The sequence below is a fragment of the Lissotriton helveticus genome, chromosome 9 (genome assembly GCF_964261635.1).
Source record: "Lissotriton helveticus chromosome 9, aLisHel1.1, whole genome shotgun sequence".
In the NCBI taxonomy this organism is placed as follows: domain Eukaryota; kingdom Metazoa; phylum Chordata; class Amphibia; order Caudata; family Salamandridae; genus Lissotriton; species Lissotriton helveticus.
Window position 1 is genome coordinate 1,241,541,375 of NC_136070.1, and position 19,818 is coordinate 1,241,561,192.

The 19,818-nt window shown below is 48.7% G+C and overlaps 2 protein-coding genes across 3 annotated transcripts in view; both read left to right on the forward strand.

Annotated features, from left to right (window-relative positions):
* Positions 1–19,818, forward strand: part of EEFSEC (eukaryotic elongation factor, selenocysteine-tRNA specific) — a 583,429-nt gene that overhangs the window by 538,887 nt on the left and 24,724 nt on the right. The window lies entirely within an intron of this gene.
* On the forward strand, positions 356–8,627 carry LOC144783461 (uncharacterized). Its single transcript, XM_078662433.1, has 2 exons — positions 356–2,119; positions 7,947–8,627. The coding sequence occupies exons 1-2, from the start codon at positions 983–985 to the stop codon at positions 8,301–8,303; spliced, it is 1,494 nt and encodes a 497-aa protein (XP_078518559.1). The 5' UTR covers positions 356–982; the 3' UTR covers positions 8,304–8,627.

A 19,818-nucleotide genomic window follows, 5' to 3' on the forward strand; every position in this document is an offset into this window, starting at 1 on the left:
ACAGTACTTTTCTCTCAGTCACTCGTGCTCACTTTGTCTCAGCGAGATACACATAATAAACGATGGAGGACGTTTACAATATGTTTTTATTGAACCAGCGCCATTCTAGCGTAAAATACGTGTGCTGCAACCACCATATGACAGAAACAGATATATACTGGTATAAGCACCAACAGAGTAAATAGATGCTAGAATTCTACTGTAGCGCTAAAACAATGGATATATGTAGGCATATAAATACATGACAGTAATATTACGTACTTGTCACGGGTCTGACTGTCAAGAGACCTCTGAATATAAAGACTGGTGGTGCGCCACCCACCTTTCACCTTGCGTCTTGTCTCAACAGCCGCAGACATCTACGTGGCGTGAGGAAGAAGGAGACCCCGACACGGAATGGCCATCAGGCGTGAATGTATACGGCTCCTTTAAGGCCGACGGCTGGGATTGTGGAGTCACGCCCCTAGTGACGACAAAAGCAGGAAGCACGGCATCGAGGACGAACGGCGTTTCCCCCGCGGAGGAGATCGAGGAGGAGAGCAGCGCGGAACCAAGTCCAGGAAGAGAAGCAGACGGAAACGACAAGCCAGGAGGCCAACGGTCGGACGAGTCGCCCTGCCACGCGCCCACGGGAGGAGCGTGGCTTAAAGAGGTACGGGGCCGGGTCGCGGGTTGGGTTGGGAGGCGGAGACAGCCCCCGGTGTAACACTTCCTGCAACCAAACCCTTCCCTGAGCACGAGCACCTTCCGTCACTCCCGTTGTTAACTGGAGCACTTCACGGGGTTTGCGTGTCCCTCACTCCCGGTCCTTGTGTGTGTCCAACCAGAGTGCAGGCAGTAATTCGCCTTCTCTTGATTTCCTTTGTCTTTCCGGTACCACGTGGAATCCTGTTGTTGAGACGTATCAAGATAAAGACTTCCACGACCAGAAGGCACCGCGGCATTCAGCGATACCCAGAGACTAAAGACTACTTACCTGTTCATGAAGAAAACGTATATAACAATAAAGCCCTCCTTAAAACCTTTAATCAAAGCCCCAGTGTTTCTCTTTGAGCCTGCCCCTCCCACTCCAGTGGTCGAACCTCCAATCCTTCCTGAGCCCCCGGGACAATTGGTGTCAGAAGTGGGATTCACTTCATCATCCATCAGTGAGATCAAGATGGAGACCCTGATAGACCACCTCATAAAGGGGCAGGAGAAGTTAGAATGGGCCGTGGAGAACCAGCTGTCCATTGCACAAGCGGACCGAGAACTTTTTACTAAAACAATGACCGCACACGTAGAGGGTCTTAAGTCCATACCCTCTGTCCAACAGGCAGCCACGGGCGAAGGACGTGTACACACGCCACATCCGTCAGGAATGGCCCTACAAAAATATGTACCCGGTGAGGATCCTGACGCCTTTTTGGTAAACTTTGAAAGGGCGGCTCGGGCTATGAGCTGGCCCGAAGAAAAATGGCCGTTCTTTCTCGCCCCTCTCCTGACTGCCGAAGCCCAATCTGCATATCAAGCGGCGAATCCCCTGGGGACAACCCCTTATGCGACTATTAAAATGGTCATATTGGACCATCTAGGTTTGGACCAGGAGGCCTATAGAGTCCGCTTCCGCAAAGAGAAAGGGGTTCCTGGGGAAAACCCAAAAACATTGTTCTTCAGGCTAAAAATGGCGGCGGACAAATGGCTTCGCCCTGATGTATGTACAAAGGAAGAAATACTGAATAAAGTCTATGTAGAGCAGTTTATGGAGGCGTTACCATATGCGACCCAGCGTTGGCTCAAACAGCATGTTGGCCTGACAGTAGAACAAGCCATAGAGATGGCATCCCAATATGCCAGGGCCCAACCCAAGTCTATACCGTGGGAACCAGAAAAAACCTCCAAAGGTACTCCTACCATCAAAACGGACAAAAGGCCAAAACCAGTACTCGAGGCTCCCCGACCCTACAGACCTCCCGGTATGATGGTTCCTCCAACAAAAGGACCACAGTGTTTCGAATGTGGCGAGTGGGGCCACATCGCCAGGATGTGTCCCAAAAGGAAGAGCCATGAGGAACCCATGGAGGTGGGGTATCTGCCCCGGACTGTGATGTATTCGGCCGAAATGGGCAGCACGTTTTACGTGAGTATAAAGATGAATGGGTTCCAATTGAAAGCATTGTTAGACTCAGGGTGCAGGCAATCTGTGGTACAGTCCAGGTTCGTAACCCCGGATCAGATGAATCATAAGACTCCCGTGTATATCAGGTGCGTCCATGGGGACGTGAAGCCTTACCCCGTGGCCTCCATCACTCTCACACCGCAGGATAGGGACCCCTGTACTGTTAGCGTAGGGGTAGTTGATTCCCTGCCTGAAGATATGATCCTGGGGACCGACAATCCAGAATTCCTGTCCCTATTTAAGGAACACCTGTCCACAACCAGGAGTGGGGTGCATATACCATCCTACCTATCCCCCGAACCCTGGGTTATTGATCGCAGTTTCAGATTTGCTCAGGCTGTAGACAAATCCCTTTTCAACGCCTGGGAAATCGCCCATAGCTCAGACAATCAGACCGCTCCAGTATTTCCCCGCTTTTTGATCAAAAACGATTTGTTATACAGACAAGCCAACCAAGAAGCAGAAATGCAGCTATTGGTTCCCCAGTCTTTTAGAGAACAAGTGCTATTCTTTGCACATGCCCACTTGATGGCAGGACATGCCGGCAAGGAAAAAACCACTGACTGTATCCTGCGCAACTTCTATTGGCCGGGTATTTACAAAGATGTTCAAGAATTCTGTGCCCGGTGCGAGGTCTGTCAACGTAGAAACACACAGCGCCCTCCGGCTGCCCCCCTACAAAGGATGCCCTTAATTGGTGTCCCCTTCGAGCGAGTGGGCATGGATCTGATAGGGCCCCTACCAAAGACGGGGAGAGGCTTTCTATATGCATTGGTAATCGTGGACTATGCCACTCGGTTTGTTGAGGCTTTCCCCTTAAAGAACACTACCACGGCGGCCATCGCTGAAAAATTCGTGGAACTTTTCAGCAGGGTTGGTTTTCCTAAAGAAGTGTTGACCGACCAGGGGACTCCCTTCACCTCAAAATTAATGAAGGAGGTGTGTGCCTCACTGGACATAAAACACTTGAAAACCTCAGTGTATCATCCCCAAACCGATGGTTTGGTGGAAAGATACAACCAGACTCTGAAACAAACACTAAAGAAAATGCTGACGGCGGAAGGGCCCGCCTGGGATCGGCTCCTACCTATCGCCCTTTATGTGATAAGAGCACAAAAGCAAAGTAGCCTAGGGTGCTCATCGTTTGAGTTACTGTATGGGAGGATGCCCCGGAGTCTCCTAGACATCACTAAAGAGATGTGGGAAAACGAAACGTCCCAGGAGCAAAAATCCATGTTGGAATATACCTCTCAGCTCCGAACTAGACTTGGTAAATTAAGAGAACTCGCCTATACCTCTATGGAGCATCAACATGAGAGATACAAGAAATCTTATGACAAAGGGAAAAGATTAAGATCCCTGGACGTAGGAAAATGGGCTCTAGTGCTACTGCCGTCCATCAGTACTAAGAATAAACATGAGTGGCAAGGCCCATATCAGATCACGGAAAAAATCGGAAACACTACGTATAGACTCCGGTTAACCCCTCACAAATCACAAATCTACCACATCAATCTCTTGAAAGAGTGGTTGGGACCCCTACCCCGGGTGGGACACTTCGTAGGGCAGATGGATGTCTCTACTCTAGAACAGTTGGTGGTGAACCCAGAGCTGACTCCCCAGGAAAAGCAGGAGTTAACAGAGTCTCTAACCCCGTATACAGCAGTGTTTTCCGACCTACCAGGAAGGACAGAGTTAGCAGAGCACTGCATCGAAACTCTTCCTGGCGAAGTGGTAAAACAAAGACCATATCGAATTCCCGCAGCAAGAAAAGAGATTGTACGGAAGGAAGTACAGGACATGCTCGACTTGGGCGTCATACGCCCTTCCCAGAGTCCTTGGTCATCCCCGATTGTTCTAATTCCTAAACCTGATGGCACTAAAAGGTTTTGTATGGACTTTCGGGCATTAAATGCTGTCTCGCATTTTGATACGTATCCGATTCCTCGAGTCGATGACTTGATTGAAAAAATTGGAGACGCCAAATTTATCACCACCATTGACCTCACGAAGGGGTATTGGCAGGTCCCCCTTCGGGAGGAAGATAGAAAAAAAACAGCGTTTGTAACGGATGAAGGTGCTTTTGAGTTCACCGTCCTGCCTTTCGGATTACACGGCGCCCCGGCAACATTTCAGCGCCTGATGAACAAAGTCTTACAACCCTATTCACACTTTAGTTCAGCTTACTTAGATGACATAGTCATTTACAGTCAGAACTGGAAGGAACATTTGAGACACTTACAAACCATTCTGGGAGCCCTACAAACAGCTGGACTACACATCAATGCAGGAAAATCGCGAGCAGCTTTTCAAAGTGTGAAATACCTGGGCTACGTGTTGGGTGAAGGTACCATCGCTCCCCAAAGCGAAAAAGTAAGAGCAATAGCAGCAGTCCCGTTCCCCAATAACAAAAGGGACCTTAGAGCCTTTCTTTTTTATTTATTTTTAAAGTTTTATATAGCGCGAACAAGATCTTTGCAGATATCAGAGCGCTTTACAGAAACAGTAGGTAGGATAAACAAGACTCCTAAATCAATATGAGATTCCGTAGACAGTGAGATGCAAAAATAGGGTATCAATCATACAAGAGTATACAGAGTAATAACAATCAAGAAACAATAATATGGAAGCAGTACAATGTCTAAACGGATAAGATTATAGCACCCCAGAGGGTGAGTAAACACAATGTTGAAAGCAAAGTAGTAGTCAGTAGTGGGTGCGTTGCAGGTTATTGAGGCGCTCAAGTCCTAGTGTACAACCCAATAAACAAGTTGGAAATCAATAGTATAGCATCCGTGCAATGAATTAGATCCAGAAGCAGACAAAAAATGGACTGACATAGATAAGTATTCAGACAGCCGATAATGTGGGAGCCAAATACTGTCATTGTTCCAGTATCTATAGTGTTCAGGTGTATTTAGCCATAAGGATGGCCTTCACCTCTTTCTTGAAGAGTATAGTGGACGGGATAAGCCTGGTTTCTGGTGGGAGTGCATTCCAGATCCTAGGTGCCATTCCAGAGAAGGAGCGTTTGTATGTTTTTTCCTTCCGGAATCTCCGTGGTTTCAGGAGGAGAGTGTTTGTGCTTCTGTTGGATCTTGAGCCTCCTGATATGGTCAGCTTATGAGAGAGGTAGTTGGGTGCCTTGTGGTGTACGGCCGAGTGTGTCATACAGGCAATTTTCAACTGAATTCTGGCTTCAATAGGCAGCCAGTTCAGGGTTTTTAAGTCAGGGGATATATGCGAGTGTTTTCTTGAGCCAGTGATGAGTCTCGCGGCCGCGTTCAGGGAGGCTCTTAGGGGAGCCGTTGTTGTCAGGGGGAGCCCGCTGAGAGCCACAATTCCGTAGTCTATGCGAGGAATGACTAAGGCTTGTACCACAGTTTGGAAGTCCTTGGGTGGTAGGAAGGGTTTGAGTTTTCTCAGCGTGTTGATTTGGAAGTTGGCTCCTTTAGTTGCTATGCTAATATGCTGCTGCATGTCGAGATTGCAGTCCAGTGTGATGCCAAGGGATTTAGCTGAGTCCACGATGGTGGGTTGGACATTGAGTGCGGTTAGATGATTGAGCCAGGTTTGGGTGATGGCCTTTTTCACAGGAGGAGAGATCAGAAGGAACTCAGTTTTCAGAGCATTTAGTTTGAGGTGATTGTCGGCCAGCCAAGCTAGGGTGTTTCTTAGTGTGGCATTCAACAGTTTGATGTCTTCAGGGGATTGAAGCTTGAGGTAGAGCTGAGTGTCATCGGCGTACATATGGAAATGTACCGTAGAAGATTGAAGCAAGGTGGTGAGTGGTTCCATGACGAGGTTGAACAATGTGGGGGATAGGGAGGAACCTTGCGGGACGCCCAGTGTTACTGGCACAGGCGAGGACAGTGCGTTGTTGATCTTGAACCTCTGAGAACGGTTGTGCAGAAAGGACGTGAACCATTTGAGAACCGTCCCGGATATGCCCATTCTGGTATTTAGGAGCTCCAGTAGATTCTCGTGTTTGACCGTATCAAATGCTGAAGAGAGGTCAAGAAGGATGAGGAGGCAAGACTCATTGTGATCAAGGATTTGGAGGGCATCATCTATTATGTGTGTCATGGCCGTTTCCGTGCTATGCTTTGCTCTGAATCCGGATTGGTGAGAGTTGAGGAGGTCAAACTGCTCAATGTGTTTTGTCAGTTGGAGTTGTACGCATTTTTCTAACAGTTTTGCTAGAGTGGTGATATTGGTGATAGGACGATAGTTGTTTAGGTCGGCCGGGTCAGCTGTGGGTTTCTTGAGTATAGGCGTGACTTGCCCAATCTTGAGGGAGTCTGGGATGAGCCCTTGTTGCAGGGAACAGTTGATGATTTTAGTCCAGAGTGGGAGGAACAGGGGGGTGAGGACTTTAACAGCATTGGCAGGTAGGGGGTCTGTGTGATGATTGGCGGGTTTCAAGGTGACCAGCAGCTTGTGAATTGATTCTTTGGAATAGGTGTCGAAGGACGTCCATGAAGCGTTGTTTTTAGCATGAGTGTTAGTTATGCATATGGAGCCGGCGAATCGACTTACATCCTTGATGAGATCGCTTCTTATAGTGTTGTTCTTTTGCTTGAAGAAAGCAGAGAAGTCTTCGCAACTTGGGATAGCCTTTGTTAAGTTGTTGGGTTGTGGAGGTTGCGTTTTGGTTTGGGTTTTGACTAACTCGAACAGTTTTTTTGGTCGGTTTTTAGCTTGATCCAGCTGTTGGCTAAAGAATATTGATTTCGAGCGTTTGATTTTTCTGAAGTAAGCGTTTCTCTTATTCTTAAGCGTTCTAAGGTTCAGTGCTGAGGGGTCAGATCTCCACGCGCGCTCAGCTAAGCGCATCACACGTCTGTCTTCATTGAGTCTGCCATCGTACCATGGGTTCGAGTTCTTGGTGGAGACTCTCTTCAATTGCAAGGGTGCGGCTTCGTTGATTATTGTAGACATGGAGTCTAGGTAGAGGTTGGTCAATGGCCTGGTGGGTTATTACAGGCGCTTTATACCAGGCTTTGCAGAGTTGGCAGCCCCCTTAACCAATCTGCTCCGCAAAGACGTCAAGGCCAAGGAATTTAGTAACCCATCGAGAGAGGCCTCACAGGCTTTTCACCTTCTTAAGTCCACGATGACAACGGCTCCTGTTTTGATATCACCGGATCACAGCAAACCATTTGTGTTGTCCACGGACGCTTCTAATCAGGGGATAGGTGCGGTACTATCACAAGTCAAAGAAGGCGTTGAACATCCGATCCTATACGTCAGTAGGAAATTGTTCCCCAGGGAGTGCCGATACTCTACCATCGAAAAGGAGGCCTTGGCAATCAAATGGGCAATTGACAAATTAACCCCTTCGACGCTCATGACGAGCTGGGCTCGTCATGAAGTAGCCTCCTCGCACGCTCATGACGAGCCCAGCTCGTCATGAATAATGGGTTTTTGTAAATCCCAGCGCAGCAGCAGAATATGATGAGCTTCCATGGGGTTAAAGTACTACCTGGAGGGCAAGCCCTTTGTTCTACATACAGACCACGCTCCCCTGAAGTGGATGCACCGAAATAGTAGCCACAACCCCCGGGTGTTACGATGGTTTCTGTCCTTACAACCCTATGCATTTACCGTGCAACATCGCAAAGGAAGAGACAATGCAAATGCAGACTTTTTATCCCGGGTGTTTCCTCTCCCCGATCGGGAGATGCCAGGGGGGGAGGTGTGTCACGGGTCTGACTGTCAAGAGACCTCTGAATATAAAGACTGGTGGTGCGCCACCCACCTTTCACCTTGCGTCTTGTCTCAACAGCCGCAGACATCTACGTGGCGTGAGGAAGAAGGAGACCCCGACACGGAATGGCCATCAGGCGTGAATGTATACGGCTCCTTTAAGGCCGACGGCTGGGATTGTGGAGTCACGCCCCTAGTGACGACAAAAGCAGGAAGCACGGCATCGAGGACGAACGGCGTTTCCCCCGCGGAGGAGATCGAGGAGGAGAGCAGCGCGGAACCAAGTCCAGGAAGAGAAGCAGACGGAAACGACAAGCCAGGAGGCCAACGGTCGGACGAGTCGCCCTGCCACGCGCCCACGGGAGGAGCGTGGCTTAAAGAGGTACGGGGCCGGGTCGCGGGTTGGGTTGGGAGGCGGAGACAGCCCCCGGTGTAACACTTCCTGCAACCAAACCCTTCCCTGAGCACGAGCACCTTCCGTCACTCCCGTTGTTAACTGGAGCACTTCACGGGGTTTGCGTGTCCCTCACTCCCGGTCCTTGTGTGTGTCCAACCAGAGTGCAGGCAGTAATTCGCCTTCTCTTGATTTCCTTTGTCTTTCCGGTACCACGTGGAATCCTGTTGTTGAGACGTATCAAGATAAAGACTTCCACGACCAGAAGGCACCGCGGCATTCAGCGATACCCAGAGACTAAAGACTACTTACCTGTTCATGAAGAAAACGTATATAACAATAAAGCCCTCCTTAAAACCTTTAATCAAAGCCCCAGTGTTTCTCTTTGAGCCTGCCCCTCCCACTCCAGTGGTCGAACCTCCAATCCTTCCTGAGCCCCCGGGACAGTACTCCTATGATTCAAACCCTAACCTAACCTACATGTGTGTAGGTGTATAGCCAAGAATCTCCTTAGGCTAGAGCCATCCTCATTACCTGATGTGGGAGAGGGAAGGACTCCGTCTTTGTCAGACCGCTGCGTGCTGGAGTGTCTGCGTGCAGGAACCTCAACGTCTTGTGCCAGCATGGAAGTCTTTCTCCTCTGGCTGCACCAACAAAGATATGGTGCTTATATACACAAAAGGTACCCTCAGGGGTTCTACCTTGCGGTGTTATGTCGGCCGAGGATGACGATGGTGATGAACTTTATAGACAATTTTTTTTGCAGAAGATGATAATCCTGCTGTGATTATGAGAATCCTCATGCATAATAAAAGAGGCCAGTTTTTGGGGAAAACCACACAACATTTATGCAGCATCTAACTGGGTAAACGGTCAGCACCAAAAACCGTTGCGTAGTACAATGCCAGGGTAAATGTAAGTAAAAGGTTGGGTGACTATCTAGGCCTATATTGGGCTACATTATAAATCATAACAGTTTTAGAGCCTTCTTACGGCTCCCATTTAGTTTGCTTAGTTGTCACTCATTTCCTTGCTTCTTATGCAGTGGCTTCCTTTCCTCTCTCTTCCTCTTCTTGTGTTTGTCCGTCCACTGAAGCACATCCCCTTTACCATCCTTTTGATTGGCTGACTTGTACCCTGCTACAGCACAATTTCATGGAACTAATTTTTTTTCTTTATTGTTAAGCACTCCAATGCGAGTGCATGTGTTTTCCAGCTCTCTCACTCTCGTGCTTCTCCCCAACCAAATACACACACTGTCCATCTTGTGCTACCCTTCCTCTCCTCTGCCAATTTGGATTTATTTTGTTTTTTATCCCCCACCTCCCCATTCCTCGTTGCTTCCTTCCTCCTGCTCCTCTGTGCCTCCTGATGCATATTAACTTTTTAAAAACACTACAAAACCAAAACTATGGCTACAACTCCAAGGCGGCAACTAAAGACCAAGACTACACCACTAACAATTCAGCAGCACTACAACTTACAGCCTCAAAACTACTACATCACAGAGGGTTGTATTTCCTGATGTTTTAGCGGTGGACAAAAGGAAAAGGTTCTTGGTACCTTTCGGGTCCTCCACCTTTTAAACTTTTTCTCAAAATCTATCTTGTCTGGTCCAAAATGTGCCCCTTTAATGTAATAGTTTAATGAGAACTTGATTGTGTTATGTTGATTTGTATAGCGCACTAATCACCCGAGAGGGCATCCAGGCACCTGGACAGGTATGTGATCCCCAAGCTACTTATACAAAGAGCCAGGTCTTCGGCTTCTTGCCAAACTCAAGAAGTGAGGGGGAGGCTCTGATGTGTTGAGAGAGGTCGTTCCTCCCACATAGGGGAATAACTTAACATCTAACGGAGCAGCTTCTTGTGTACCAATATAGACTCCTGCCTACAGGCACAGCCCCTCTCTGTACTGGGATATCCTCCCTTGGATTAACCCTTCATGTACTGATTTCGCCTCCCATGTACTATAATAACATCATTTTTATTGGAATAGCCTTTTCATTTACTGAATTGTATTCACTCTTCTCTTGTCATTTGTACTGTTTTTACTGTTTTGTACTTTTATGGATACAATGTTTATCCGAATAAAGTTTATGAACTGAACTGAATTGTATTTATGTGCTAGTGAAGTCGCGCGTGTACTGGAATCACCTTCTGGGGTCTGCACCAGTCTCTTGTATCCCGCTGTAGCCTCCCTTGTACAGAACTAGCTTTTCATGTAGCAGATTTCATTTGTGTGCAGAGGAATGTCTTGTCTTTTACTGGTATGCACTGGAGTACTGTACGTGTACTCTACCTGTACTAGAATAGCGTCCGGTGAGCTGCAGTACTGTAGCATTGCGTTCCATGTAATGGAATAATCCCCTGTGTACTGCAGTGGTCTCCTTCTGTTAGTGTGGTAGCATTACATGTTCCGGACTCGCCTCCGGTGCACTGCAGTCGTCTTCCATAGCACTCAGTGTACTCTTATAGCCTCCTGTGTACTGCAGTATTCTCCCATTACTCCTGTATCATTCTGTGCACTGGAATCGCCTCTAGTGTAGCGCAGTAGACGTCTGTCACTACGGAGCAGTCCATGCAATAGAATAATCCTCCAGTGCACTGCAGTAGTCTCCTGTTACTACAGTAGAATACTGTGTACTGGAATAGCCTCCTGTGTACTGCAGTGGGCTCCCACAGTATTCTGTGCACTGGAATAGCCTCCTGTGTACTGCAGCGGTCTCCCACAGTATTCTGTGCACTGGAATAGCCTCCTGTGTACTGCAGTGGTCTCCCACGGTATTCTGTGCACTGGTATAGCCTCCTGTGTACTCCAGCCGTCTCTCACAGTATTCTGTGCACTGGTATAGCCTCCTGTGTACTGCAGCGGTCTCCCACAGTATTCTGTGCACTGGAATAGCCTTGTGTGTACTGCAGTGGTCTCCCATAGTATTCTGTGCACTGGAATAGCCTCCTTTGTACTGCAGTGGTCTCCCACAGTATTCTGTGCACTGGAATAGCCTTGTGTGTACTGCAGTGGTCTCCCACAGTATTCTGTGCACTGGAATAGCCTCCTGGGTACTGCAGTGGTCTCCCACAGTATTCTGTGCACTGGAATAGCCTCCTGTGTACTGCAGTGGTCTCCCACAGTATTCTGTGCACTGGAATAGCCTCCTGTGTACTGCAGTGGTCTCCTACAGTATTCTGTGCACTGGAATAGCCTCCTGTGTACTGCAGTATTCTCCCATTACTCCTGTATCATTCTGTGTACTGGAATCGCCTCTAGTGTATCGCAGTAGACGTCTGTCACTACGGAGCACTGCATGTAATGGAATAATCCTCCAGTGCACTGCAGTAGTCTCCTGTTACTACAGTAGAATACTGTGTACTGGAATAGCCTCCTGTGTACTGCAGTGGTCTCCCACAGTATTCTGTGCACTGGAATAGCCTCCTGGGTACTGCAGTGGTCTCCCACAGTATTCTGTGCACTGGAATAGCCTCCTGTGTACTGCAGTGGTCTCCCACAGTATTCTGTGCACTGGAATAGCCTCCTGTGTACTGCAGTGGTCTCCCACAGTATTCTGTGCACTGGAATAGCCTTGTGTGTACTGCAGTGGTCTCCCATAGTATCCTGTGCACTGGAATAGCCTCCTGTGTACTGCAGTGGTCTCCCACAGTATTCTGTGGACTGGTATAGCCTCCTGTGTACTCCAGCCGTCTCCCACAGTATTCTGTGCACTGGTATAGCCTCCTGTGTACTCCAGCCGTCTCTCACAGTATTCTGTGCACTGGAATAGCCTCCTGTGTACTGCAGCGGTCTCCCACAGTATTCTGTGCACTGGAATAGCCTCCTGTGTACTGCAGTGGTCTCCCATAGTATCCTGTGCACTGGAATAGCCTCCTGTGTACTGCAGTGGTCTCCCACAGTATTCTGTGCACTGGTATAGCCTCCTGTGTACTCCAGCCGTCTCCCACAGTATTCTGTGCACTGGTATAGCCTCCTGTGTACTCCAGCCGTCTCTCACAGTATTCTGTGCACTGGAATAGCCTCCTGTGTACTGCAGCGGTCTCCCACAGTATTCTGTGCACTGGAATAGCCTTGTGTGTACTGCAGTGGTCTCCCATAGTATTCTGTGCACTGGAATAGCCTCCTTTGTACTGCAGTGGTCTCCCACAGTATTCTGTGCACTGGAATAGCCTTGTGTGTACTGCAGTGGTCTCCCACAGTATTCTGTGCACTGGAATAGCCTCCTGTGTACTGCAGTGGTCTCCCACAGTATTCTGTGCACTGGTATAGCCTCCTGTGTACTCCAGCCGTCTCTCACAGTATTCTGTGCACTGGTATAGCCTCCTGTGTACTCCAGCCGTCTCCCACAGTATTCTGTGCACTGGTATAGCCTCCTGTGTACTCCAGCCGTCTCTCACAGTATTCTGTGCACTGGAATAGCCTCCTGTGTACTGCAGTGGTCTCCCACAGTATTCTGTGCACTGGAATAGCCTCCTGTGTACTGCAGTGGTCTCCCACAGTATTCTGTGCACTGGTATAGCCTCCTGTGTACTCCAGCCGTCTCTCACAGTATTCTGTGCACTGGAATAGCCTCCTGTGTACTGCAGCGGTCTCCCACATTATTCTGTGCACTGGAATAGCCTCCTGTGTACTCCAGTCGTCTCCCACAGTATTCTGTGCACTGGAATAGCCTCCTGTGTACTGCAGTGGTCTCCCACAGTATTCTGTGCACTGGTATAGCCTCCTGTGTACTGCAGTGGTCTCCCACAGTATTCTGTGCACTGGAATAGCCTCCTGTGTACTGCAGTGGTCTCCCACAGTATTCTGTGCACTGGAATAGCCTCCTGTGTACTCCCGTCGTCTCCCACAGTATTCTGTGCACTGGAATAGCCTCCTGTGTACTGCAGTGGTCTCCCACAGTATTCTGTGCACTGGAATAGCCTCCTGTGTACTGCAGTGGTCTCCCACAGTATTCTGTGCACTGGAATAGCCTCCTGTGTACTCCAGTCGTCTCCCACAGTATTCTGTGCACTGGAATAGCCTCCTGTGTACTGCAGGGGTCTCCCACAGTATTCTGTGCACTGGAATAGCCTCCTGTGTACTGCAGTGGTCTCCCACAGTATTCTGTGCACTGGAATAGCCTCCTGTGTACTGCAGTGGTCTCCCACAGTATTCTGTGCACTGGAATAGCCTCCTGTGTACTCCCGTCCTCTCCCACAGTATTCTGTGCACTGGTATAGCCCCCTGTGTACTGCAGTGGTCTCCCACAGTATTCTGTGCACTGGAATAGCCTCCTGTGTACTCCAGTCGTCTCCCACAGTATTCTGTGCACTGGAATAGCCTCCTGTGTACTGCAGTGGTCTCCCACAGTATTCTGTGCACTGGAATAGCCTCCTGTGTACTGCAGTGGTCTCCTACAGTATTCTGTGCACTGGTATAGCCTCCTGTGTGTGTACTGCAGTGGTCTCCCACAGTATTCTGTGCACTGGTATAGCCTCCTGTGTACTGCAGTGGTCTCCCACAGTATTCTGTGCACTGGTATAGCCTCCTGTGTACTGCAGTGGTCTCCCACAGTATTCTGTGCACTGGAATAGCCTCCTGTGTACTGCAGTGGTCTCCCACAGTATTCTGTGCACTGGAATAGCCTCCTGTGTACTCCCGTCCTCTCCCACAGTATTCTGTGCACTGGTATAGCCCCCTGTGTACTGCAGTGATCTCCCACAGTATTCTGTGCACTGGAATAGCCTCCTGTGTACTGCAGTGGTCTCCCACAGTATTCTGTGCACTGGAATAGCCTCCCGTGTACTCCCGTCGTCTCCCACAGTATTCTGTGCACTGGTATAGCCTCCTGTGTACTCCCGTCGTCTCCCACAGTATTCTGTGCACTGGAATAGCCTCCTGTGTACTCCAGTCATTTCATTTCATACAGCTTTATTCGATCATTGTGAACAGATCATAAAAGCAAAAGAGTACATATAAAAAATATCCAGATCAATAAATATCCATATATACATTAGTTAAAACATTATTAAATACATTTTGCTGGGGTCCAGTTAAAACCTTTAAAATCAGTTATAGTAATAGTGGAATAACCTCCTGTGTACTGCAGTGGTCTCCCACAGTATTCTGTGCACTGGAATAGCCTCCTGTGTACTCCAGTCGTCTCCCACAGTATTCTGTGCACTGGAATAGCCTCCTGTGTACTGCAGTGGTCTCCCACAGTATTCTGTGCACTGGAATAGCCTCCTGTGTACTGCAGTGGTCTCCTACAGTATTCTGTGCACTGGTATAGCCTCCTGTGTGTGTACTGCAGTGGTCTCCCACAGTATTCTGTGCCCTGGAATAGCCTTGTGTGTACTGCAGTGGTCTCCCACAGTATTCTGTGCACTGGTATAGCCTCCTGTGTACTGCAGTGGTCTCCCACAGTATTCTGTGCACTGGTATAGCCTCCTGTGTACTGCAGTGGTCTCCCACAGTATTCTGTGCACTGGAATAGCCTCCTGTGTACTGCAGTGGACTCCCACAGTATTCTGTGCACTGGAATAGCCTCCTGTGTACTCCCGTCCTCTCCCACAGTATTCTGTGCACTGGTATAGCCCCCTGTGTACTGCAGTGGTCTCCCACAGTATTCTGTGCACTGGAATAGCCTCCTGTGTACTGCAGTGGTCTCCCACAGTATTCTGTGCACTGGAATAGCCTCCTGTGTACTGCAGTGGTCTCCCACAGTATTCTGTGCACTGGAATAGCCTCCTGTGTACTGCAGTGGTCTCCCACAGTATTCTGTGCACTGGAATAGCCTCCTGTGTACTGCAGTGGTCTCCCACAGTATTCTGTGCACTGGAATAGCCTCCTGTGTACTCCAGTCGTCTCCCACAGTATTCTGTGCACTGGTATAGCCTCCTGTGTACTGCAGTGGTCTCCCACAGTATTCTGTGCACTGGAATAGCCTCCTGTGTACTCCAGTCGTCTCCCACAGTATTCTGTGCACTGGTATAGCCTCCTGTGTACTGCAGCCGTCTCTCACAGTATTCTGTGCACTGGAATAGCCTCCTGTGTACTGCAGTGGTCTCCCACAGTATTCTGTGCACTGGTATAGCCTCCTGTGTACTGCAGTGGTCTCCCACAGTATTCTGTGCACTGGAATAGCCTCCTGTGTACTGCAGTGGTCTCCCACAGTATTCTGTGCACTGGAATAGCCTCCTGTGTACTCCCGTCCTCTCCCACAGTATTCTGTGCACTGGAATAGCCTCCTGTGTACTGCAGTGGTCTCCCACAGTATTCTGTGCACTGGAATAGCCTCCTGTGTACTCCAGTCGTCTCCCACAGTATTCTGTGCACTGGTATAGCCTCCTGTGTACTGCAGTGGTCTCCCACAGTATTCTGTGCACTGGAATAGCCTCCTGTGTACTCCAGTCGTCTCCCACAGTATTCTGTGCACCGGTATAGCCTCCTGTGTACTGCAGCCGTCTCTCACAGTATTCTGTGCACTGGAATAGCCTCCTGTGTACTGCAGTGGTCTCCCACAGTATTCTGTGCACTGGAATAGCCTCCTGTGTACTGCAGTGGTCTCCTACAGTATTCTGTGCACTGGAATAGCCTCCTGTGTACTGCAGTGGTCTCCCACAGTATTCTGTGCACTGGAATAGCCTCCTGTGTACTGCAGTGGTCTCCCACAGTATTCTGTGCACTGGAATAGCCTCCTGGGTACTGCAGTGGTCTCCTACAGTATTCTGTGCACTGGAATAGCCTCCTGTGTACTGCAGTGGTCTCCCACAGTATTCTGTGCACTGGTATAGCCTCCTGTGTACTGCAGTGGTCTCCTACAGTATTCTGTGCACTGGAATAGCCTCCTGTGTACTGCAGTGGTCTCCCACAGTATTCTGTGCACTGGTATAGCTCCTGTGTACTGCAGTGGTCTCCTACAGTATTCTGTGCACTGGAATAGCCTCCTGTGTACTGCAGTGGTCTCCCACAGTATTCTGTGCACTGGAATAGCCTCCTGTGTACTCCAGTCATTTCATTTCATACAGCTTTATTCGATCATTGTGAACAGATCATAAAAGCAAAAGAGTACATATAAAAAATATCCAGATCAATAAATATTCATATATACATTAGTTAAAACATTATTAAATACATTTTGCTGGGGTCCAGTTAAAACCTTTAAAATCAGTTATAGTAATAGTGGAATAACCTCCTGTGTACTGCAGTGGTCTCCCACAGTATTCTGTGCACTGGAATAGCCTCCTGTGTACTGCAGTGGTCTCCCACAGTATTCTGTGCACTGGAATAGCCTCCTGTGTACTGCAGTGGTCTCCCACAGTATTCTGTGCACTGGAATAGCCTCCTGTGTACTGCAGTGGTCTCCTACAGTATTCTGTGCACTGGTATAGCCTCCTGTGTGTGTACTGCAGTGGTCTCCCACAGTATTCTGTGCACTGGTATAGCCTCCTGTGTACTGCAGTGGTCTCCCACAGTATTCTGTGCACTGGAATAGCCTCCTGTGTACTGCAGTGGTCTCCCACAGTATTCTGTGCACTGGAATAGCCTCCTGTGTACTCCCGTCCTCTCCCACAGTATTCTGTGCACTGGTATAGCCCCCTGTGTACTGCAGTGGTCTCCCACAGTATTCTGTGCCCTGGAATAGCCTTGTGTGTACTGCAGTGGTCTCCCACAGTATTCTGTGCACTGGAATAGCCTCCTGTGTACTGCAGTGGTCTCCCACAGTATTCTGTGCACTGGAATAGCCTCCTGTGTACTGCAGTGGTCTCCTACAGTATTCTGTGCACTGGAATAGCCTCCTGTGTACTGCAGCCGTCTCCCACAGTATTCTGTGCACTGGAATAGCCTCCTGTGTACTGCAGTGGTCTCCCACAGTATTCTGTGCACTGGAATAGCCTCCTGTGTACTGCAGTGGTCTCCCACAGTATTCTGTGCACTGGAATAGCCTCCTGTGTACTGCAGTGGTCTCCTACAGTATTCTGTGCACTGGAATAGCCTCCTGTGTACTGCAGTATTCTCCCATTACTCCTGTATCATTCTGTGTACTGGAATCGCCTCTAGTGTATCGCAGTAGACGTCTGTCACTACGCAGCACTGCATGTAATGGAATAATCCTCTTGTGTACTGCATTAGTCTTTTGTTTCTACAGAGAATCCTGTGTACTGGAATCACCTCTTGTTTACTGCAGTAGGCTCCCATTACACCCCTAGCATTCCGTGCACTGGAATAGCATGCTATGTCTTGTGTATGCAGCCGTCTCCCATAGCAGTCTCTGCACTGGAATAGCATCTTATGTCCTGCAGTGGTTTCCTGTTCTTATCATAGTATCTTGTGTACTGCAATAGCATCCTATGTACTGCAGTATTCTCCCATAGCATTCTGTGCACTGCAGTGGTCTCCCATAGCATTCTGTGCACTGCGATAGCCTCCTGTGTACTGCAGTGGTCTCCCACAGTATTCTGTGCACTGGAATAGCCTCCTGTGTACTGCAGCCGTCTCCCACAGTATTCTGTGCACTGGAATAGCCTCCTGTGTACTGCAGTGGTCTCCCACAGTATTCTGTGCACTGCGATAGCCTCCTGTGTACTGCAGTGGTCTCCCACAGTATTCTGTGCACTGGAATAGCCTCCTGTGTACTGCAGTGGTCTCCCACAGTATTCTGTGCACTGGAATAGCCTCCTGTGTACTGCAGTGGTCTCCCACAGTATTCTGTGCACTGGAATAGCCTCCTGTGCACTGCAGTGGTCTCCCATAGTATCCTGTGTACTGCAGTATTCTCCCATAGCATTATGTGCACTGCGATAGCCTCCCGTGCACTGCAGTGGTCGCCCGTTACTCCCATAGTCCCCGGTGTACTGGAATTGCCCCGTGTGCTTTGTATGAACTCCTGTCACTAGAACACGTCATGCCCAGCCACGATCAACTCATGTTTCGATCAGTGTTCTGATTGGAGTCCCAATCAATTCTACAGATCTATCATTCTGTGGCAATGAGGCTTAACCACCCTCTAGATCAGGGGTCTTGAAACTGGGGGTATGCCCCCCAAGGGGAGCCTCGAGTGATCCTGGAGGTGCCAGTCTCTGGTCAAAAGAAGCATTCTGCTGATAAAGGTGCTTTGATTTAAGCTGAAGGCGTGAGTGGCACCAAGCCGCTCTGTAATGGGCCATCACTAACATCTTTTGTCATATATATCAGGGCTGGGAGAGGGTGTCAGAAGGGAAGGGACTCCAAATATTCTTTAAAGAAAACCACCCCCCACATGTAATAATCATACTGTGGATACTTGTATGTGTTAGTAGGGCCTGTCTGACCAGAACAATCATGTGTTTGATTGCTTTTAAGATTACAGAACTTAACTGCAATGTTTAAATAAGCCTAGACATATTAAAACATTGCCAATTTATTAAAATTCATGTGACAAATTCTTTCACAGTCTCATCGTTTCAGAATGGAAGCATTTTCAATATTATTCAAAACAAAGCCATTCTTATGCAGCTAACAACCATTGGCAAAGCCAATACCCCTGACTTGTTTTAGGTGTAATGTTGCTTGTTGTATTATATATCTGTATACAATGACAGAAGCAGCAAAGTACCACACGAGCGACACACTATGCTAAGCACAGATTTTTTGCGTAGATGTTTTTAAGCCACGCCCTTAATTACATCGACCACGCCCCTTTGAGAGCCCCCCCCCCAGTTTTTTTCAACCCACTTAAAGCCCTGATAACTGACATGTTGTGCAGTTAGGCGCACTGCAATGCTATCACCTTTGTGCAGCAGCACAATTTCTTTCCTCCATGTCAGAATATTTCCCCTCTGGACATTTCCCTTCGCCTACACCCCAGTAGTTTTGGGGATGGGAGTTTCCTTATCAATCCTACCACTTCTTAGACTTGAGTGTGAACGAGCGTGTTTAATTTGTACAGGTGGTTGCAGGTGGTGGGCACCGGCTCTCATTTTTGAGAACTGAGGGCCAGAGGTAGGTGAATTCAATTTAGCGAATCCTTAATAGCGATTTGTACCGAATCACTATTAAGAACCCACAAAATTGGATGTAGGTAGGAATCGCAAAAATATTTGCGATTCCTTAATATTCCTTAATTGTGAATCGCAAATTGAGATTCGCAATCAAGGAATACCATCCTATTCATTCCTTTTGTCCAAGAGGCCCATGGGAATTAATAGGATTTGTGCCCGCAATTTGCGAGTAACCAAGAGGCACTCGCAAATTGCGGGTGTAATTTTAAGGGTGCAAGGGTTCCAAAATGACACCCTGTTGCACCCCTGAAATGTGCATGTGTGCCACGTGGCACTCTGTAAAAAGCCAAAAAGTGCTTTTTGAAATGAAATATTTTGCGATTCCTTAACACCTTCACTGCGGCGGCTATTCCGCCGCAGTGCTAACGGTTTTCGACGGCCGCGCGGCGGCCGCATGCTCGTGACGGAGCCGCTCCGTCACGAGCATCGGTTGAGCTGTGCTCGTGACGGAGCGGTTCCGTCACGGCCCGCCCCGCTCAATAGAACCTTCAGCGCAGGCGCGGAATTCGCGCCGCGCATGAGCG

Coding starts and splice junctions, on each gene's coding strand:
- LOC144783461 (XM_078662433.1), top strand. CDS start 983: ATGAAGAAAACGTATATAACAATAAAGCCCTCCTTAAAACCTTTAATC. Junction 2,120..7,946: donor AAATGGGCAGCACGTTTTAC/GTGAGTATAAAG, acceptor TTGTCTCAACAG/CCGCAGACATCTACGTGGCG.